Source organism: Megascapheus bottae, chromosome 17 (assembly GCF_031878675.1).
Source record: "Megascapheus bottae isolate mThoBot1 chromosome 17, mThoBot2.hap1, whole genome shotgun sequence".
In the NCBI taxonomy this organism is placed as follows: domain Eukaryota; kingdom Metazoa; phylum Chordata; class Mammalia; order Rodentia; family Geomyidae; genus Megascapheus; species Megascapheus bottae.
The window spans coordinates 16300280-16323235 of record NC_143525.1 but is presented as its reverse complement, the minus strand read 5'-3'; the positions used below and the strand labels follow the sequence as shown (position 1 = coordinate 16323235).

Genomic DNA, 22956 nt, shown 5'->3' with positions numbered 1-22956 from the left:
GCGACAGGAACAGCTTCCAAAGGACGTATCCAGCAGCCAACGGCCGGCGTTGCTGCAGGGGTCTCGTGGCTTCCGTTCCAGGAGGGCGGGGCGGCATTCCAAACGGAAGGTAGTTGTTGTCGGTGCCCAAGCTGGTTTGAAACTGGGGGTCGGGCCCCGAGAACGTCGTTTGTTGCTGAGGCCCCACTTGCGGGCTAGGCCGTTCTTGCCCGCCCCCACCCACCCCTCCTCCCCGCGGACTCCTTGGTCCTAGGCCCGGCTCCCCGCCTGATTCGCGCCCAGCCCGCTGCAGCTTTCTCCAGCTCTGCGGCCCAGCTGCCACCATGTCTCTGCACGGCAAACGGAAGGAGATTTACAAGTATGAAGCGCCCTGGACCGTCTACGCCATGAACTGGAGTGTGCGTCCCGACAAACGCTTTCGCCTGGCGCTGGGCAGCTTCGTGGAGGAGTACAACAACAAGGTGGGTAGGACCGGGGGTTCCGAACGGAGCCGACCGGGAGCGAGGCCCGGAACACCCGGAACCCTCCGCCGCACGGAGCGGTTCCTCTGTGTGGCCTTTCCTCGCAGCCTCATTTAGTCCTGACAGCGAGTATGTGTGGTGGGGAAACTGAGGCACGGGGTTGTGGTTTGCCTGAGGCAGACAGGTGTTTCACAGCGGTAACGGGTCTCAAGCGCTCACGCCGTCTATCTTGCCAGTTACCCTTCCCTCCCTCCCCCGTCTCGTCGCAGTGCTTCGGTTGGGGGGGAGGGGGGAGGGGGGAACTGTTGCCGTGTAGGAAAATTCAAGTTCTCTACGATTGGTGGGAGAATTGGTGATCATGCACGCTTGATCACAAGCGGCGAGGGCTGTTTCTTGCACGGGTTTCGTTCTCCACTCCTCCCGCCCCCTCCCCACTCCCCACCCCCTCACGTACAGCGGCGGGTGCTGAGCCCTGCCACCAGGATTGGTCATTGCTGTTGCTCTCTGACGTCCATCCTCTTCCCAGGCAGTTTGTGCGTGGAGATCTTGGCCCATGGCACGATCCTGCCATTGTTTCTAAATAGAGAAAGATGACTTAGGGCCTAATCTTTTCTTGGCTGCTTTCCTGCGGATTTGCAAGTTCGAGGAGTAAATCTTCCCGGATATCTTATCAATGTGAGAATCCTTAACCCAAGCACCGGTAGACAGGGGAAGGGCTTTTTAGCTGGTAGTGCAGATGTAATGTAGTTGTGAAAGTTTGTTGGGAAGAATTTTCTTTCTTAATGTCTTCCTTTTGTCTTATTAGAGGAAAGGTTGTGAATGATAGTTGCTTGCTTCCTGAGCATCAGATTTAAGAAGAAATCTGTAGAAGGTGGCAAATCTGGTTCCGGAGTTAAAAACAAACAACAATAACAACAACAAAAAAAAAAACAGGTGGATCTAGGGTTGGCTCTGGTTTTGGTCCATGACTAGCTGTGAGATGTTGGATGGGCCAGTTCACCTGTTTCTAACCCACAGTTTGCTATAGGGAGGGAATTGTGTTTTATATGTGAAGGTCCAATTAAAAAAAAAAAAACTTGAACGTTTTAAATTAGTAAGGTTTCGGGAACACATCTGCTTCTGCCTTGTTTGGGTCCCTTTGAGAGATGGAATTAAAAAAGGAACTCTCACTACCCAGATATTTCACATGTATAAACAATTTTCAAACAAACCCCATGCCAGCTGATTTCACTCTTTTCCAAGCAAGACATACCTTTATTTCTTTTCTCTGGTGCCTGTTTCTCCCATAGCAGAACTAGGAATAGAGTTCAAGGCTCTGATATGGTGGCACTGTGTTAGTAAGATTAAGACCACGGAGAACTATCATTTGGGGATGCATTTTGTAGAGGAGTTAGAGTCTTTTCAGATAAATCAATGTGTTTAAGTTCTTTCCTGGCCAATGGGTTGGCAGTAGTCCCAGTTCTAAGAGAGAAGATCTTAACCCCCACAGGCTGTTGGTGTAATCAGCTGAGTTTCATTTGCCAAGACATTGATCTTGAAACTATTTGGGGAGCTGGGAATGTGGCTTAGTGGTTGAGTACTTGCCTAACATGCAAGCCCTAAGTTCAATTTCTCAGTACCACATAAATAGAAAAAGCCAGAAGTGACTCTGTGGTTCAAGTGACAGAGTGCTAGTCTTGACTACAGAGAAGCTCAGGGACAGTACTCAGGTCCTGAGTTTTAGCCCCAGGACCTACAAAAACAGACAAGTATTTTTGTGCCTCAACTTATCCGTAAGTCAAGAGAACCTTCTTTGTATGCATTCCATGAAAATGTAGCTTTAACTCATTAGCACCATCCAGTTTAATTGTTAGTTTTAAAGTAGTGGTGGGAATAAACAGATAGGTGTTTAACACCTATATGATTTGGGGAAAAATGACTTACTTGATGACAAAGTCATAGATAATCATACTGCTGTGTATAGCTGCCTCCATTTATAATTAAGGAAATTCTAAGTTTCAGTTCAAGGTTAGTGAAAATATAAGTGTATTTTCCAGTTCTAAGAAAATTAGTGGCACGTGCATGCACGAGGCTTTAATGAGGAGAATCACGAGTTTGAAGCCATCCCGGGCATCAGAAAGAAAAGACAATCAGTGAATGAATAATAAATGTAAAAATGGTCCCGTTGCACAGCTTTTCTTCTTTTGAGGCTGTGTTTTAAAAACTGTTGGGAAAAAGAAAAGTGTTGTGGACCAATGGTTGCAGAAGGGCAGCAAAGGTAGGAGATAGGAGAGGCTTAGCATAAGGACAGGGGATACTGTGAAGGAAAAAGGCCAAAATGTCAACAATAAGATGACAAAAGTCAGCTTTAATTTTCCCTTATATTCCCACACTGTGTAAAGAAGGATGGCAGGATAGTTACCTTAGCACGAAGCTGTGGCTTCAGGCTGCAAATTCAAAAGAGCTGTAATTCCACAGAATAGGACTTTGATGGACAAAGCAATCCTTTGGGACTGTAAGAAGAGGATGCACAGGTGGCAGCAGGAGCTTCCTGGACTGATTGACACCCCATGTAAGAAAGAGCTGAGCTGTATAAGAAAGCATACAGATGTGCCACCTCTTCTAGAAGATGAGGCAGGTGGAGATTGGGTTGTGAGCATCATTAGTGGCCTCTTACCTTTTGGCTGAGGAAATGCAAAGACTTCATGTGTTTTCTAACTTGAAAAAAGGTCTTAGCCTCTTTTCCACAGGAACCTCTTTCCCATAGGAACAGATATCTAGAAAGAGCCTCCCTCATTCAGCAGGACCAGTACTGCAGTAATGTAGCGATTAAAAAAAAAAGATACTGTAATACAGGAGGGAAAAAGTGGAAACAAGCAGCAAGTAGTGTATGCACACTAGAAAAGCAGTTTTACAAAACACAGCTGGAAAACAACGGCTAGTTATATCACAGCAAATCCAAAGAGCCTGGAGAAATAAATATTCCAAGCATACATACAGGAGACTGGGTAAAGTAAGGCATATGGATGAGAAAATAATAAGATTAAAATTAGCGCAGAATTAAAGCCATATTAAGGCAGAATAAAGGTAAGTTTGAAATGTTATAAATATCAACAAGGATAGTAGGAATAGAGGGAGAACAAATAAAAAAGAAATAGAAATGAATAATTAGAATGTAATAGTTGAACAAAGAAATACAACAAAGCTATAAAAATTTATTTTTGTGGGTCATTGGGCTTGGACTCTGCGCCTGGGCACTGTCCCTGAGCTCTTCCACTCAAGGCTACCACCCTACCCCTGGAGCCACAGCCCCAAGTTCCCATTTTCTAGTTGTTAGTTGGAGATAAGAGTCTCACAGTCTTTAGTTCCAGGCCTGGCTTTGAACCCCAATCCTCAGATCTCAGCCTCCTGAGTAGTTAGGATTACAGGAATAAGCCACTGTGCCCAGCTTTATAAAGATTTAAGAAGTAAAATTTGAAATGATGAAACTCGTAAGGTATCCCAAGAAAAACTGGCACACAACCATTGGCTCTGAAACATTTCCTCAAAAAATTTCTCCATCTTGATGAAGAAAGTGCAATGGACATGTAGACAAAAGTATCAAGTCCTCTTGAAGAGGGGAAAGAAAGTTACATTAACCACATTTGATGAAAGAAGGTAATAGAATAATGTTCACAAATCTACAACGATTATAGAGTGTGTTATTAGTGGCTCTAAGCACTAAAGCATCTGTAAAGTTCGTATGGAAAAAAGTAATGCTAAAAAATGCCAAGACAAGGAGGATCACCATGTGGAGATCAGTCTTGCTGTGTTTAGCAAGATCTCATCTTTAAAAATAACATATAAGGGACTGTGAGTGTGGCCTAGGGGTAGAGTGCTCACTAGCATGCACAAAGACCCAGGCTTCATTCCTGGCTACCACATACATAGAAAAAGCTGGAAGTGGTACTGTGGCTCAAGTGATAGAGCTCTAGCCTTGAGAAAACCTAAGCATACTGCACAAGCCCTGAGTTCAAGCCACATAAATTTAATAATTTATCTTGGTAAGTAAATAGATCTTGGGTTCAACAGAAAATACAGTTTTAAAAGATATCCCAGTGGGCCAGGAGTTTGGCCTAATGGTAGAGTGCTTGCCTAGCATGCACGAAGACCCGGGTTCGATTCCTCAGTACCACATACGTAGAAAAAAGCCAGAAGTGGTGCTGAGGCTCAAGTAGTAGAGCCTTGAGAAAGTCTAAGGACAGTGCTCAGGCTCTGAGCTCAAGCCCAGGACTGGAAAAAAAAAAAAAAAGATAACCCAGGGCTGGAAGTTTGACCTAGTGGTAGAGTGCTTACCTAGCATGCACAAAGACCCAGGTTTGATTCATCAAACCACGTACATAGAAAAAGCCGTAGTGGGGCTGTGGCTCACTTGAGCTGTAGCTTCGAGAAAGCCCAAGGACAGTGGAGGGTTAGAACTTGCAGTCTGAGAGGACTGATCTGCCTATCCACTTAAGAGCAAAGTAAATGTAAGGAAGTCTTTGGACATGTCTGTGGGAGGGTGGGAAGGCCCACTAAGGAGGCCTCGTCCACAAGCCCCACTCACTCGGGCTTTAGCCAGCACTTCAGCAGTTCTTCACCACAGGTGGAGTCAGTGAAACGTGGGGGTGGAAGAGCAGGACTCCTCACCCTCAGTATTTCCCCTGTAGAGGAGACAACACACCCTTCTTTTGGGCACTTGAAGGAAATACAGCGTGAGGGTGGGGGAGAAGAATTAGATAATACTAACCGTTTCTAATAGCACAGCCGGAAATCTAGGTGGAACAGCATTAAGGAGAAGCAAAGTCCAACCCAACTCTTCTTAAGGGGAAAGCCTGAGTCATTTCTGAGTGATGGAAAAAAATTGAAAATGTAATCAAAGTTCTGCTTCCAAATAGGCACTATTCTCAGTTTTATGGGCTAATTTTCCAAAGAAAACATGGCCAATAACGGTACAATCATCATCTATCAGTTCCTACAATTGAGCGAGAAAACCCAACCCATTAGAAAACTGAGCAGATAGTCTAAATTACACAAGACCTCTTTTTCTGCCTGCTCTCCTGAAAGTGGGAGGCGAGCAATACCTACGTCATGCTAGTGTTGAGAACACTAAGCCACATGACATAACTCACTTAATGCTTTTCCAGTGCTTGCCCTTGGGTCGTCCATCATCTGCACTCAGATATTAGTAGTTATTGTCACTCAAAACCAGTCACCAATAAAGTACCCAGCCTCAATAGCAAAGTGGTGGTAAAATGCCCATATTCATCAGATTAGCAAAAATATAAATAATGGATTTTTAGTATTTCAATGGTATGAGGAAATAAATTGGCATTCTCATACTGCTAATAATATGAATAGCAATCTTTTAGAAAATGTGTCAGAACAATTACACTTCCAGGAGTCCAATAAAATCTTGTACATATGTGTCAAAGGACAAATGTATAAGGATATTTACTGTACTGCTATTTGGTAGCATAGCAATAACTTGACTAGTTAAATTATGGTGCATTTACGTAACCTGCTGTAGATGAGTTAGGTAGAAATATTTGTATTGACTTAGGAAAAAAATGTTCTAAGGTATATGGTTAAAAGCAATTTGCGCACTAAATTTCGTGGACTGAATCTGTTTTTTTTTTGTTGTTGTTGTTTTGTTTTATTAATTCACCATACCAGGGTGAAAAAGTGTAGCAGTAGAGCTCATGGATAAAAGTGTCTGTGGTTGGAGACAGGAGGTAGGGACTGGGAGTGAGTGAGGGAACAGAAGACACTGTACAAAAGGAAATGTACCCATTACCTGACTTGTGTAAATATAATCCCTTTATATACAAAATAATTTTAAAAAATCCATTATACCTATACATATACACACAAAGATGTGCACACACAAGAAATAGTTTGTCTGGATAGAACTTTGTCATCAAGTAGAATCTTTCAGAGTCAGTAAGAATAGAAGGCGGAAGCTGGGCGTGGTGGCTCACGCCTGTAATCCTAGCTACTCTGGAGGCTGAGATCTGAGGATCAAAGTTCAAAGCCAGCCCAGGCACAAAAGGACCTGAGACTCATTTCCAATTAACCCGTAGAAAACGGGAAGTGGGTCTTAGCTCAAGGATAGAGTGGTACCCTTGTGCTGATGAGCTCAGGGACAGTGCCCAGGCCCAGGGATAAGGCGGTAGCCTTGAGGTGAAGAGCTCAGGGACAGCGCCCAGCCCGAATTCAAGCCCCATGAACCACAAAAAAAAACAAAGTCTGAATTAGTGGTGGGCTTTACTATGTGATTTTGTTCTGTATTACATGAATATCCAGAGAATTTACATTCTCTTTGATCACTGAATTGAAGTGAATATCCAAGAAAAGGATTGAGCAACAATCTATAATTGTTACTCCTCTCGATATTAGGTTGGCAGTTGGGACTCAAAAAACTAGCTGTCCTGGGCCGGGAGTTTGGCCTAGTGGTTAAAGTGCTTGCCTAGCATGCATGAAGACCCAGGTTCGATTCCTCGGTACCACATACATAGATAAAAGCCAGAAGTGGTGCTGAAGCTCAAGTGGTAGAGCGCTAGCCTTGAGAAAGTCCAAGGACAGTGCTCAGGCCCTGAGCTCAAGCCCAGGACTGGCAAAAAAAAACCAAAAAACAAAAAACTAGCTGTCCTGCCTGGTTTATATGTGAGCTGTGATAAAATAAATCTCTAGAACATTACCTTAACCTTCAGGGCTGGGGATCTTGCTTAGTTGAGAGCACTTGCCTGACATGCTGGTGCATGTTTCTGCATCGCAGAAACAAACTAAGGTGTACATATCTTCCCATACAGAGATCCTGTTCTTGGGACTTTGACCACTAAAAATCCAAAACATAAAAGACAATACCCTAACACATAGTGCAAGAGCATGTAGGAAGTAGAGGCAAGTGGGCTGCTGGTAGCTCATGCTTGTAGCTATTCAAGAAGCTGAGATCTGAGGATCGAGGTTTGAAGCCCAGCCCTGGTAGGAAAGTGGTAAGTCTCTTGTTTCCAATTAACAACTAAAAAACTGGAAGTAGAATTGTAGCTAAAAATGGTAGAGTATTAACCTTGGGTAAAAAACAGTTCAGGAAGCCAGGCACTTGTGGCTATGATTATACTTGTAATTCTGGAAGCTGAGATCTGAGGATCATAGTTCAAAGCCACGCTGGGCATGAAAGTCTGTGAGACTCTTATCTCCAGTTAACCACCAGAAAACCAGAAATGGTGCTGTGGCTCAAGTGGTAGCACTACCCTTGAGTTGAAGAGCCCATGACCACTCCAAAAAAAAATAAAAATAGGGATAAGAAAGTCAAATTTAGAACCATTACTGTAGACTGTACTAGAAGTAAGACACAGGTCCAGTAGATCTAGTCTTTTTTGTTGTTGTTGTGGGACTTGAACTGAGCACCAAATTCCTGCAGCAGTTCAAGTCATTGTGGTAACCAAAATCACCTCCTTCATGTCATGTTTCCAGATACTTTAGGAGTTGTCAGAGATGGTATAACCACCAGGGCAGGTAATGGAGTTACATGGTATACAGGACTCTGAATACAAAGAACTTGTATTCAGATCTTGCCCCTGTCTCTTTCTATCCTTTGCAGAGTTGAGTGTGAACTGTATATGGGCTTCTTATCTGGCATGGGATTGTTGGTCGTTAGACCCTGCTACTTACAGTACATTTTGACTCCATAGCTAAATGTAGAACAGCAACAAGACTTGTGTCACTGACTGGGGATCAAATGCTTGACAGGTGATTTTGCTCATGCCAGTAATATTTGCCACTCATGAGGCTGAAAAATGAGGATCATAGTTTTATATCAGCCCAGGCAAGAAAGTCCATGAGACTTTTACCTCCAATTGATCACAGAAAGAGCTGAAAGTGGCACTGTGGCTCAAGTGGTAGAGTGTTAGCCTTGAACAAAAGCCTAGGGACAGTACCCAGGTCCAGAATTCAAGCCCCAGAACTGGCAAAAAGAAAGAGAGAAAACTGGGTGCAGTGGCTTACGCCTGTAATCCTAGCCACTTAGGAGGCTGAGATCTGAGGGTCAAGGTTCAAAGCCAGCCCGGGCACAAAAAGACCTGAGAACTTATCTCCAATTAACCCCTAGAAAACAAGAAGTGGAGCTTGGCTCAAGGGTAGCCTTGAACTGAAGAGCTCAGGGACAGTGCCCAGACTGAGTTCAAGCCCCATGACCACTCCCCCCAAGAAAAAAAAAAGAAAGTGAAAATCAAATGCTTGTGTGACTTGACTTTGCTCTCTTGCAGGTTCAGCTTGTTGGGTTAGATGAGGAGAGTTCGGAGTTTATTTGCCGAAACACCTTTGACCATCCTTACCCCACCACAAAGCTCATGTGGATCCCTGACACAAAAGGTGTCTATCCAGACCTACTGGCGACAAGTGGTGACTATCTCCGTGTATGGAGGGTAAGCAGTTGCTCCATTAACAGCCAGACAACTGGGCTTTCTCAGGGTCAGCAGTTAGTGTGGATTCACAGAGCAGATGGCTAGCAGCAACCGGGGCAGCAGGGGAGAAACAAGTGCAGCTATCTGGGCTGATCTTGTTGGGCTCAGCAGATTTTTAGCAAATCTAGCCAAGATGTCAAGGAGTCTTGCTGCTGGGAGGAGTTAACCCTGGAAACCCTAACACAAACAGTTGAGTTGGAGACACTTGAGACCTCTATTTTAAGTTAAAATATCAGGCAATTGTAAATGGATCTTTAAACTGAGCTAGCAGTGAGACATCCCCTGTAGCCAGGGGTTGGGGTGTAGGCCCAGTAGAAAGGTACTGACTTTTCTATAGATGACAATGTGAGAAGACCTCCCCAGTAAAAAGATACAGGAAATGAAAACTTAGAAAGGAATTCTGGAATTAGGACAGCATTTTGAAAGATATCATACCTGGGAAGTTGAGCTGGGTTTTATTAGTCTTTATGATAAGAATGTGTGCCAGTGGCTCATGCCTATCATAATCAAGGTGGCTGAGTTCTGAGGATCAAGGTTCTAGGCCAGCCTTGGTGGGAAAGTTCATGAAACTCTTTATCTCCAATTATCCAGTAAAAATCCAGAAGTGGAGGTGTGGTTCAAGTGGTAGAGTGCTAAGCCTTAAGCAAAAAATCTCAAGGATGGTGCCTAGGCCCTGAGTTTAAGCCCCAGGATTGGCACACGCACATCTTAGATTACTATGATAGTAATTTTACTGTTATAGTATACCGGCATTTTATTTTTTGTGAGGATAAGACTAAGACTGGCTAAATTTTTTAAAATTATTGTTCCTTTAGGTTGGTGAAACAGAAACCAGGCTGGAATGTTTGCTAAATAATAACAAGAACTCAGATTTCTGTGCCCCCTTGACCTCCTTTGACTGGAACGAAGTGGACCCTTATCTTTTAGGTAAGGGAATTAAGGAGGGTATATTCCTGTTTGAAGAAGCAAAGAGGTTTTTCTTATATAATTGGGCCTGTTTTTATCTCAGAACCTGAGATATACATACTATGCTATAACACACCAAGTAGAAAATAGGCTAAAAATGGAATGTGGTTATTAATTCCACTCATAGTATTGAGTTTTCATGAGTGTATATAATATATATATATATATATATATATATACACATTAAAAACTAGAATCCTGAAGTATGGACCCTGCTGGTTGACCTTCCCTATGCTCAGGAAGTATTTGTGGCCTGTTGTATCCCTGGCAAAGAGAGGTGTAGGCATAGGAAGGAAGTTTTCATGAGAAATTTTGCTCCTACCAGCTGCTGACTTGCCCTGATTTTTGCAGGTACCTCAAGCATTGACACAACTTGCACCATCTGGGGGCTGGAAACTGGGCAGGTGTTGGGGCGAGTGAATCTTGTATCTGGTCATGTGAAGACCCAGCTCATCGCTCATGATAAGGAGGTAAAGATGCTTTTCTTTTCCTGTTCTTTTCACAGGTGGTTTCTTTGCCTATAAATGAGAGATTAGGATGTTTTGTTATTGTTTGCAGGTTGCATAGAATATTATAATAGGAGCTGGGTGGGGTGGCTCACACCTGTAATCCTGACTACTCAGGAGGCTGAGATCTGAGGATTGTGGTTCAAAGCCAGCCCAGGCACTAAAGTCCATGAGACCCTTATCTCCAATTAACCACCAGAAGTGGCGCTGTGGCTCAAGGGGTAGGACATTAACCTTGAGCTGAAGAGCTCAGGAACAATGCCTAGGCCCAGAACTGACCACATCCCACAACTGACCAAAAAAAAAAAAAAAAGAATATCTTAAGTTGAAAATCATAATGTGTCAAACCAGCAGAAAATAACACTGTCAGTTGTTTCCCCCCCACCAACCATGGTGTTTGAACACAGGGCCTCATACTGATAGACTGATGCTCTACTACTGAGCTATGTTTCCAATCCTGCTTTTCTTTACTTATTTTTTGCTAGTCCCAGAGTTTGAACTCAGTACCTACTTTTTGTTTGGCTTGTTGCTTCCTTAGACTCTTAACACTTGAGCTACGTCTCTAGCCTAGCCTTTTCTGATTATTTCTGGAGATTAAATCTTGAGGACTTTTCTGTCTGGGCTGTCTTAGACCCTCAGTTCCTGAATCTCAGCCTCCTGAATAGATAGGATTTAAAGGATGAGCCACTGGTGGTTGGCTGGGGCTCCTGCAGACCTAGGGCTTGAACTTGGGGCCTGGACACTGTACCTGAACTCTTTCACTGAAGGTTAGTGCTCTACCACTTGACTTAGGACTTCTTGGTGGTTGATTAGAGGTATCTCATGTGCTTTCCTGCCCTGGCAGGAAACTATGATCCTTAGATTTTCATCTAGGATTATAGCTAGGATTACAGGCCTAAGTGAGACACCAACATGCAATTTGTAATAAGCTTTTCTGTGTGTATGTGCATGTATGTGCATGTACGCGTGGGTGCATGCACATGCGTGCAGTTTGTGCAGGCTGTGGCTTGAACTCAGAGCCTGGGCGCTCTCAAGTGTTTTGTTCAAAGCTGATGCTCTACTATTTGAGCCACAGCTCCATTTCCAGCTTTTTAGTTCTTAATTGGATAAGAGTCTCATGGACTTTCCTGCCTGGGTTGGTTTTGAACTGCCACCCTGAGTAGCCAGGATTATATGCATGGGCTACTGATGCCTTCTTTTCCTCTGGTTATTTCTGAAGAAGAGTCTTACTTCCTGCCAGGGCATGGGTTTGGACTGCTATCTGCACATTTTAGGCTTGTTTTAGAGCTTGTATGGTACGTATGCATCACTATGTTCAGCTTCTTTTTTACTTTTCTGCTGGAGCTGGCCTGGGGCTACAATATTCTTGGTCTTCTGGCATGTGGCAACTAATGCATTTCTTTTCTTTCTTTCTTTTTTTTGCCAGTCTTGGGGCTTGAACTCAGGGCCTGAGCACTGTCCTTGGGCTTTCTCAAGGCTAGAGCTCTACTATGTGAGCCATAGCACCACTTCCAGCTTTTTCTATGTATGTGGTACTAAGAAATCGAACCTGGGTCTTTGTGCTAGGCAAGCACTCTACCACTAGGCCATGTTCCCGGTGCATTTCTTGACTGATATAAATGACTTACTTTATAGTCTATCACTTTCGTTGTTGTTGTTGGTCATGGGACTTGAACTCTAGGCCTGGGTGTTGTCCCTGAGCTCTTTAGCTCAAAGCTACCGCCTTACCTCTTGAGCCACAGTGCCACTTCTGGTTTTCTGGTGATTAATTGGAGATGAGTCTCATGAACTTTAGTGCCCAGGCTGACTTTGAACTGCAATCCTCAGATCTCAGCCTTCTGAGTAGCTAGGATTACAAGCATGAGCCACCATGCCCAGCTTGTTTGTCTGTGTCTTTCAGTCTGTTTTTGTCTGGCTTTGTCTGTTTCTCTTGGTCTGGTCCCTGTTTTTATCTGAAATTCATCTTTGCTGTCTGTGGTTTCCTCAGACCTTAGTGAAACTATATAGTTTGCAACAAATTGTAAATGGAGAAAATGGTGCTTATAACCTAAATTGATGTACTTATGAACAAGGTTTACTCTAGGACCAGAGAGGGCTCTAAACTTGATTGTGAATACAGAGAAGCTCCTTAAACTCCTGTAACTCCAAATTGAATCATATTTGCTTTTTCTCACAAATGAGTCTTAAAGTCCAGGTTTCATAGCAGTACTAGCTTGGATATTATTAGTGGCTGTAGGGGGGCTGATTTCATTCCTCATTTGATGATCTCAAGCATATTGTAGTCATAGACCTGCCTGATTACAGAAAGTGAAATCCACCAAAGTGCAGGAAATAGCTGTCTTGGTCTTGGAGCTGGAATACAACAAAAGGCAGTCATTGGCTCTGGCTGCCACTAAAGCTCTGTGTGTGTGTGTGTGTGTGTGTGTGTGTGTGTGTGTGTGTGTGTGTGTGTGTGTGTGTGTGTGTGTGTGTGTGTGTGTGTGTGTGTGTGTGTTTTAAATCCTTGTTCAGATTTCCTTACCTGTTTCCATGTCGTGAGCTGGGTTCAGAAAAACTAGAAATGGCACTAGGGAAAGGAGTTGGCATAGCTGATTCTCATTGAAGCATCTTACTTACTTACAGGTCTATGATATTGCATTTAGCCGAGCCGGAGGTGGCAGGGACATGTTTGCCTCTGTGGGTGCTGATGGCTCAGTACGGATGTTTGATCTCCGACATCTGGAACACAGCACTATCATTTATGAAGACCCACAACATCACCCACTGCTTCGTCTCTGCTGGAACAAGCAGGACCCTAACTACCTGGCCACTATGGCCATGGATGGAATGGAGGTAATCAGCCCACTCAGGCTTACATAGGTTCTGCCATCTAACTTTACACTCCACAGTGTGTCTAGAATGGGCTATTGGTCATAGCTTGTGCCCAGAGGACCTTTGGAAGTATCTGGAAACATTTTTGTTGTCACAATTTAGGGGAAGGCTTTGGTGTTCCTGGTACCTAGAAAGAGACTAGGAAAACTGTTGATAATTTTACATTGTATAGGATAGCTTCCAGTGAAGTGTTTTACTACCTAAAATGTCAATAGTGCCCAAGATCTAAAAAGACTGTGTGTTAAGAAAAAGTATCAGGTACTGAAGAAAAATCCCCATTTTGAACCTTAAAAAAAAAAAAAGAACTTTAGAGTTGAAGCCAAGATAAATACTGTCTACAGAATAAGCTAACTGTACACGGTGACTCACACCTGTAAATCCCAGATCCCAGATACTTGGGAAGTAGGTCAGTCTGGGCAAAAAGTTGGCAGGACCCCATCTTAACCAATAAGCCAGTGGGAGCATGTGTCTCTTATCCTAGCAAGATCAGGAAATCCTATTTGAAAAATGACTAAAGCAAAAAATGACTGGGGTAAACCAAAGAATTCATGCTTATGGGATGAGTGGAAAAACAGAATGCTGCTGGGTGCCAGTGGCTTACACCTGTAATCCTAGCTACTCAGGAAGCTTAGATCTGAGGATTGAAGCTCAAAGCCAGCCCAGACATGAAAGTTCATGAGATTCCTATCTCCAGTTAACCACCAGAAAACCACAAGGGTCGCTGTAGCTCAAGTGATAGAACACAGTCGAGCTGAAGAACTGAGAATAGTGCCAGGCCCAGAGCAAGCTCCACAACCAACCAAAAAAGCAAAAACAAAAGCAGAATGCTTTCCAATTATGTACTCTGGGTAGATTTATCTCCCTTTAGCAAACAGATGTAGACATTGACAGTCTCTCTAGTGTTTTAATTAATAAAAGGGGTGACTTGTGGATAGAAAAGGTATATTGATGAAGCTTGCTTCTTTTGAAACTAGTGCCTCAGTTATTCCAAATTCCTTAGATATTCCAAATTATGCTTTGGTAAGGATTTCATTCTGCTCAACCAAGATACAGGGAATCTTAACTTTTTTTTTTCTGGGTCGGTTGTGAGGCTTGAGCTCAGGGCTTGGGTGCTACCCCTTAGCTTTTTAACTCAAGGGTAACACTTTTAAGCCACAATGCCTCTTCCAGTTTTCTGGTGGTTCACTGAAGATGAGAGTCTTACAGACTTTCTTGCCCCAGCTGACTTGCAACCAAGTTCCTCAGATCTCAGCCTCCTAGACGTGAGCCTCAGGTGCCCAGCAGAAATTCTTACCTAAAAGCCACAGCTTAAGACAGAGACTATAAACTGCTGTGGATTTTGTTATTCTTTTACATCTATAAGTGAAAATGTTAGGCTTAGCCTTGCGCAGTGGCTCACACCTGTAATTTTAGCTACTTAGGAGGCTGAGATGTGAGGATCACGGTTCAAAGCCAGCCTGGACACTAAAGAGCGTGAGACTCTTATTTCTAATTAACCACCAGAAAACCAGAAGTGTCACCAAGGCACAAGGGATAGGGAGGTAGCCTTAGCTGAGGAGCTCAGAGACAGTGCCCCAGGCCAAGAGTCCAAGCCCCATGACCAACAATAAAAAAGAAAATATTAGGCTTTAAAAAGTATTAACCAGGTGCTGGTGGCTCATGCCTATAATCCTAGCAACTCCAAAGGCTCAGACCTGAGGATCACAGTTCAAAGCAAGCCTGGGCATGAAAGTCTGTGAGACTCTAATCTCCAGTTAACCACCAGAAAATAGAAAGTGGCCCTGTGGCTCTGTGGCTGAAGTGGTAGAATACTGTCCTTGAGCTGAAGAGATAAGGGACCAAGCCCAGGCCCAGAGTTCATGTCCCACAACTGACAAAAAAAAAAAGAATATTATAATGTGTGTTAAGTTGAAAATAATGATGTGTCACGCCAACAGAAAATGGTTTTCCCCCAATCCAGGTGTTTGAACACGGGGCCTCATATAAGCCATGCCTCCAGTCCTGCTTTTCTCTAATTTTTTGCTAGTTCCAGAGTTTGAACTCAGTACCTACTCTTTGTTTGGCTTGTTGCTTCCTTGAGATTCTTAACACTTGAGTTCAAGCCCCATAACTGCCCCAAAACAAAAACAAAACAGTATTTTGTGTATAATATTTTTGCTTGTTAATTCTGTTTTATCTTGAAATTCCTGAGTCTTTCACTTGTATTTCTTCAGGTGGTGATTCTGGATGTCAGAGTTCCCTGCACACCTGTTGCCAGGTTAAATAACCATCGAGCTTGTGTCAATGGCATTGCTTGGGCCCCACATTCATCCTGCCACATCTGTACTGCAGGTAACCATTGTGAGGAGAGAGTAATGGTGTAATGATGAAATCTGCTGTCCTGGCTCCTCAGAAATATGATCCTTACTACTTGAAAGAAAGTTTCGGGCTGGGAGTTTAGCCTAGTGGTAGAGTGCTTGCCTAGCATGCAAGAAACCCTGGGTTCAATTCCTCAGTACCACATACATAGAAAAAAAGCCAGAAATGGTGCTGTGGCTCAAATGGTAGTGCTCTAGCCTTGAGAAAGCCCAAGGACAGTGCCCAGGCCCTGAGTTCCAAGACCCAAGAATGGCGTAAAATAAATAAATTAATTTTTTTTAAAAAGAAAGTTTCACACCAAGTTACTCAATCAGGATCCTCTCTACATTTGTGAAATTAAAATAGTCTACATTTCCAGATATCTTAAACCCTCAGTGGATATTAGAGCATTTTCTCTGTACTAATGACAATTTGTATCAGATATAGGCCTGTGTCTCATACTATCTCCCTAGGCATCTAGGTTCACAGAAGGAACTCAGATCCGGGAAGAGACATGCCTCTTGGGAGGTGACAGAAATCTTTGGGTTGCCAAGATTGACATTTCCCAGAGCCTTTTGGCTTCACTATAACAAATCTATAGAGAGTTTATTGAAGGACAGGTAGCCTTATAGGTCAGTAGTATATGATTTGTAGTTCTCATTTCACCATTTTTGAGACTAAAATGACTGCCCTTTAACATGTTGGTCATTATAGTGCTTTTATTCTAAAAATAGTATAAATCTGTTATTTAAAAAGAAAATAATACAGACATAATAAATGTAGTAAGGTAGCCGGGGGCAGTGGCTCACGCCTGTAATCCTAGCTACTCAGGCTGAGATCTCAGGATCAAGGTTCAAAGCTAGCCCAGGCACAAAAGAACCTGAGGCTCTTATCTCCATTTAACCTCTAGAAAATGGGAAGTGGGGCTTGGCTCAAGGAAGAGCTCAGGGATGGCGCCCAGGTCCAGAGGTAAGATGGTAGCCTTGAGCTGATAAGCTCAGAGACAGCACCCAGGCCGAGTTCAAGCCCTACATCCACCAAAAAACAAAACCCCAAAACAGTAGTATTCTCCTTGCTATATCATTTCCTCCTGTACCCCAGCTCCATAGACCATCTTTATTTATTTTGTGTATGCTAATCCAGGGGTTTGAACCCAGGGCCCAGGTGTTGTCCTTAAGTTTTTTTCTAGCTATTCAGGAGGCTGAGATCTGAGAGTCGAGGTTCAAAGCCAGCCTGGGCACTAAAGAATGTGAGACTCTTATCTCTAGAAAACAGGAAGTAGGGCTGTGGCTCAAGTGGTAGGGTGATATCTTGATCTGAAGAGGTCAGGGACAGTGGCCAGGCCCAAAGTTCAAGCCCTATGACCCACAAAAAGGCGGGGGGCGGTGTTTGGCCTAGTGGTAGGGTGCTTACCTAGCATGCACAAAGACGTGGCTTCAGTTCCTCAGTAGCACATATGTAGAAAAGGCCAGAAGTGGTGCTGTGGCTCAAGTAGTAGAGCTCTAATCTTGAGGAAAGCCCAAGGATAGTGTTCATGCTCTGATTTCAAACCCCAAGACGGACAAAAAAAAGAAAAAAGAAAGTAATACAGAGTAAGTAGAGCCGTATTTTCTCCTTGCTTTATCATTTCCTCGTACCCCAGCTCCATAAGCTATCTTTATTTAGTGTATGCCAATCCTGGGGCTTGAACCCAGGGCCAGGTGCTGTCCTTAAGTCTTTTTACTCAAGGCTAATGCTCTACCACTTGATCCACAGTTCCACATTCAGTTTTTGATTAATTGAAGATAAGGGTCTCATCAATTTTCCTGCTTTGGCTGGGTTCATCTAGAATCCTCAGATTTTAGCTACTTGATTAACTGGGATTACGGATACCAGTGCCTGGCCATGGGTGGCCCTACTATTCACTGGCTTCTTAGCTCTATGGCTTGGAACAAGTACTATAGCATTTCTGAATCTCTGTTTCCTCATTTGTAAGATAAAGCTTTAGCTTCATGTGGTATGAGATGCCTGTAACCCTGGCACTTTGCACGTTGAGAAAAGGGTATTGTGTGGAGGCCAGCCTGACACTGGTGCTGGTGGTACTGGTGGCTCACACTTGTAATCCTAGCTACCCAGGAGGCTGAGATCTGAGGATCACAGCTCAAAGCCAGCCTGTGCAAAAAAAGTTTGTGAGACTCTTATCTCCGACAACAACAACAAAAACTTACAATAAAGTCTCCTTCATGGAGTTTTGGTGGGTAAATGCTTTGTAAACTGTGATTCATTTTCCAAATGGACGAGCTGCTGTCCCCATTGAGTTGTAACCTTCCTTGTTGGCTCTCTTGTCCCTAGCGGATGACCATCAGGCGCTCATCTGGGACATCCAGCAAATGCCCCGGGCCATTGAGGACCCTATCCTGGCCTACACAGCAGAAGGAGAGATCAACAATGTGCAATGGGCGTCGACTCAGCCCGACTGGATCGCCATCTGCTACAACAACTGCTTGGAGATACTCCGAGTGTAGCGTTGGTGGTGCCTAACCCACCAGGCAGGGGCGTGTGTGCGTTCCACCTCTGCCTCTCCCCACCCCCAAGTAAGAAGAACATGTTTCCAGTGGCCAGTATGTCTGTTGTTGCTTTGCACCCACTTTCCAGAAGCTGCTTTAGGAGTCCCTGGCCAATTAGCACTCGATGTCTGTGCTGGACTCAGTGCTATGTGGCACCTCTCAGCCCAGGACTGAGTTTTAAGACTTTTCTCTCCTTTCCTTTTCTCCCTTGCTTCTGCAATTAAACATTTCTATATATTTGTTTGTCAGCTGTTGTATTCATGAGCAGTATAAGCACTGCCTCTGTTTCTAGCCATCTGCCCTAGATGTCTCTCCTCTCTCTCTCTGCTGCCCAAGGCAGCCATCCATGTACTGTCCCTGTCCATGTCCGTGTTGGCACTTAAGTGGGAACAAATAACTAATTTGAAGTTGTCTTTCCTCTGGTATCAATGTCTTTAACAAATCTAAACATTTATCTATTTTTTATCTACCAGGCAATTTTTTTTTTTAATGAAAAGAATTCTGGTTTCTCTTTCTGGTTTCTTTTCTTTGGTTTCTAGTCCTCCCTCTTTGCACCTTCTTCTCTTCCCTCAGTGCCTAGAGCAGATATGGGCCCTTGACCCCAAGAGCAGTTTACCTTCCCAAGTCGCTACCTGAGTAGTGACACACCTGCCTGGGAGTCCTGAACTGCCCTGGTGCTCTGTATCTATTCACCCACCAACCTGTTCTTCTCAAGGTCTTTCTGGGCTCTCGGACACTCACAGGAAACCTTCTGTTACATCCCGGAGTTCTGTCTAGCTGAACTGATATCTGTTGGACATGTGGTAAAGCTAGAATAGGCAGCTGACTTGGGCTTGGGCTGGAGGAGAATCATTTTAGAAAAGCGGAACTTATAGCATGTTTCTGGTACCTTGTATCAGACTTATTATCTTCTCATTATATGTTCCAGGCTACTCCATTTCTGGACTTGAATGATAGGTAAGAACGATCTCTTAGCTGAGCTTTGATACTTCAGTTAATTGAGTTTCCTGTGCCTGATTGAATATTGGCGCCTCTTTGGATTAAGTGCTGAGGTGTCAGAGGTAAAGTCTGTGCTTCTGGCTCTAGACAGGAGACAAGCAGTGCTTATAAGGGCTGAACTAATTTGCCGAGGTGATCTCAGACCTCTTAAATATCTACAAAAAAAATCATAGGCCCTGGGATCAGCCAACCAAGTCTCGGCCCACATCTGTGAATCTTGCCCTCACCCTAGTTTATTTTTTGGGTTTTTTAACAGTATTGGATTTGAAAGCTGCAGTTGACTGTGTTGAATTATAGGCTGCTGGTATCTGTTTCCGTTAGATGAATGGGTTCTACAGAGAGGTTTGTGTGTGATTCTGACTTTTTCCATTCCTGGGGCTGGCAGAGTTTGGAACATGTTCTGGGGAGAGTTTGCCTGGCTTATCATGTTTTGCCAAGTGCCTAAAGACTTTTCAGACTCTCCGAGTTGCTCATCTGAAATGAGAGCAGTAGGCCCAGTAGGCTGAAGGGTTTTGTCCACGTAGGCTCTCATATATTCAATAATGTTCACTTCCTTCTTCTGCACCCTTAATTGCTTTCTGGTTGAGTCTTCCCTTTCTGTATTAATGTAGTTCCATGCCAAAAATTAACTGCTTGCTTTGTTACACAAGCACTTGTCTCAAAGGAAAGGCTTTTTCAGTCAAGTATGTCTCCTTTGACCTTCTTACTTTATCATTCTGATTTGGGATACTGGCTGGCTATCTTTCTTGAGGTTGACTCTCCTGCAGTCAACCCATTTTGCAGTGCCTCATCTGGAAACACCGCAATTCTTGGTTTCACTTGTCCTCTAAATAATTTTAACTATGCTAGTGGACAGCTTCTTCTCAAGAATAGCAACTGTGACTGGTATTTGCTGCCTCGGAAGTCCTCACTTCCTCCTGTAAAGAGGGTCTTCAGTGGAAGACAGAGGACTAGCAGGGCTAATCCTGTCACTGTGTTCGTAATGGACTGTAACATGGTCTCATGGCAAGGAGATAAGTTGTCTAGACCTGAAATAATAATCAGCAATTATAGAACAGATGTAGGTGAGGTATTTACTTTGGAAACCAACTGTTGCTCTTTGCCTTGCCTTGTGGGCCTGCAGTGTACTACTCTTCCTCTGTACCTCACCTAGGACCCAAGCAAGAATCTCTTGCCTCCCTAGACACACACACACGCACACACACACACGCACGCACACACACACCCCTGCAGTTGCTCATGCTGACTTTTTTTTTTTTTGACCAGTCCTGGGGCTTGAACTCTGGATCTGAGCACTATACTTAGACACTTTTTGCTCAAGACTAGCGCCCTGCCACTTGAACCACAGTGCCACTTCCAGCTTTTTCTGTGTATGTGGTACTGAGGAATCGAACCCAGGGCTTCTTACATGCTAGGCGAACACTCTACCAACTAGACTACGCTCCCAGCCCCCATGTTGACATTTTAAGTCTCAGTTCTCTTCTTCCTCCTTTTATAACACAAGGCAGATGCCTTGTGGCTGAGGAGGGGATTTCTTCCTATAGTCTCAGGATATAGCTGTACTCCAAGAAGCGTAAGTCTAGTCACTTCAAAGGCAAGTCTATTTAAGTTTGTTCCAGTTCTCACTCTTGACACCCAGTGAGACTAATCAGGGTCTCCTGGTCTTCTGCTCCCCTCCTGTAGCTGCTCACTTTATTGTTTGGGCCACTTGAAAGTACCTGTGGCTCAAGGACAGCTTTGCTGATGCTTTGACTTGCTCTCAACATGCTGAGCTGCAGACCTACTGCCTGTGCTTTCTTGGGTCTCTACCAGCACAAGGTCAAGTGGGTGAATGAATCTGAGGCATTGACAGACTTGAGGACTCCACTCAGAATGTCAAAGCCCTCCCTCCAGGGAGGAGCTAGCCTGCAAGGTTAGGACCTAAAAGATAGACAAAATCTGGTAAGTGGGTGAGAACTTTTATAAGCCAGATCAGCTACTGGAGAACTGACTTAGATTTAAGAAGAAGAGAAGAAATTCAGAATCCTACCAGGTTTTAATTATATTTATGGCTAAATTTATAGGAGGAGATTTAAAGTAGTGGGAGAGTGTTTCCTTTGATCAAAAGAGGAGTACGGTGAGGGGCTTAGGGAAGAAGACATTGATACTATTACATGGCTGTGGAGTAACACTGTCCTCAGCCTGTGTCAGCCTTCTTGGACTACTAATCAGGCATGTGGTTGGCACTGAATAACAGATATGATGAGAGCGTGGCAGAAGGAACTCTTCCCCCTCAACAAGGCAGTCATGGGTGATAATGTGATAAAATTCTGTCATGTTGGTTGTCCTACGGCTCTTCCCGTCCACGGTTCTTGATTGTAGATATGTTGAGTGGTGGCAGACAATCATGCAGACCTTGCCCTCTCCTTTTTCTTTTTCTCTTTCCTTTACCTTTCTTCTGTAGAACTTCCTCCCTCTAGAGCCTAGGCCCCAGATTTCTAGATTAGAAGGACTTATGGAAGCCCCAACATGTACCAGCTACAAGAGGGCAGTCCAGAACTGCTCCTCTGCCTCCTCATTTTGAGCATGTAACAGCTCCTTTGACTGCTGGCTTGGGGCAGGGAAGTGTTGAAGGAGAAGCCTCCATGCACACTTTACCCTTTACTGTATACACTCCAGTACAAGGAACAAGGGCCATTCCTGGTACTTAGATTGAGTTTTCTAGGAAGAGAGCTCAACTGAGAAAAGTCACTGAGCTCTAGGCCAGGTTTTCTGAGGGTCATCTTCTCTGTCCTGGTTGGATAGCTGCTGAGAATGTCTTCTGTTGCAGAGCCTTGCCCGTCACCCCACTTTGCCCTCTCCTCCTCACACATTGTTATTGCTGCTAATGGTCAAAGTCAAATGTATGGTCATATGAGATGGGCCAGGGCCCAGCTACTTTCTCAATGTCATTTTTTAAAATATGGAAACATGAAGGCACCTTCCCAAAGAGGCTTGGACTTGAATGTCAAACCAGAAACAAAAACGCTAAAGGAAGTTTGACTCCAGAAGAAAGTTGTTGACAGCATGTATGACAGCTGGAAAATGGCTGAACACCCACCTTTGGGACAGTCCAGGGAAGATGAACTTGTGGTATCTACTATTTAAAAACATGGTCTCACCTTGGGTTGTGACATACGGTGTGTTATAAAAAAAATCTTTGCGCTAAAGTATGAATCACTTGCGTTGATTCCTGTGTATTTTATGACCTCTCTGTTGTGACTTTCCCTCACCTTCTCTTGAGCGTGAATTTGTAGCATGACTATGTAAACTTCTGTGTAGGAAATGGAGATTTTTTTCATTTCTAAAACGTTAAGCTCTGACCAATCCATTTCTGTGCCCTTTAGCCTAGTGTGTCTGAACTTATTTTCTTGTTATATATTTAAACTTGGACTCTATCCTATAGGTTTTGTGGCACCCCCCGGTCAGGTGGAGAGGAAACTGCCCCTTACGGAACTGTACTGTAATCATTTTTCTTTTATAAATATCATTTTCACAAATTGATTGTACACAGGGCTTGTAATAAAAATTTAACACTGTGCTGTGAAACCATGCTGAGGACTCTCCACTGAAAGCTATTTCAAGGCACTGAAAGTGGAGTGTCCTTTCTGTGACTTTGCTTCTTTCCTAAGTATATTAAACCTAATGATCACCCTTTTATTCTGTTTCAGCCTCCTGTATAAGAAGTACCGTATTTTCTGCCCATTATACTTTGTAATAAAACTTGAACATGTATAGATTGAACTCCCTCTTGTGATAAATTCATTTCTTTCCAGTTTGTTTCTGTGGT

General features: G+C 43.7%; 1 protein-coding gene across 1 annotated transcript; it reads left to right on the top strand.

Annotated features, from left to right (window-relative positions):
* The first annotated feature begins 91 nt into the window (after nt 1-91).
* On the top strand, nt 92-22910 carry Dcaf7 (DDB1 and CUL4 associated factor 7). Its single transcript, XM_090349963.1, has 7 exons — nt 92-461; nt 8726-8884; nt 9739-9850; nt 10241-10359; nt 13018-13227; nt 15480-15597; nt 17935-22910. Exons 1-7 carry the CDS (start codon nt 324-326, stop codon nt 18105-18107), a joined length of 1029 nt encoding a protein of 342 aa, XP_090206089.1. The 5' UTR covers nt 92-323; the 3' UTR covers nt 18108-22910.
* The last annotated feature ends 46 nt before the right edge of the window (nt 22911-22956 follow it).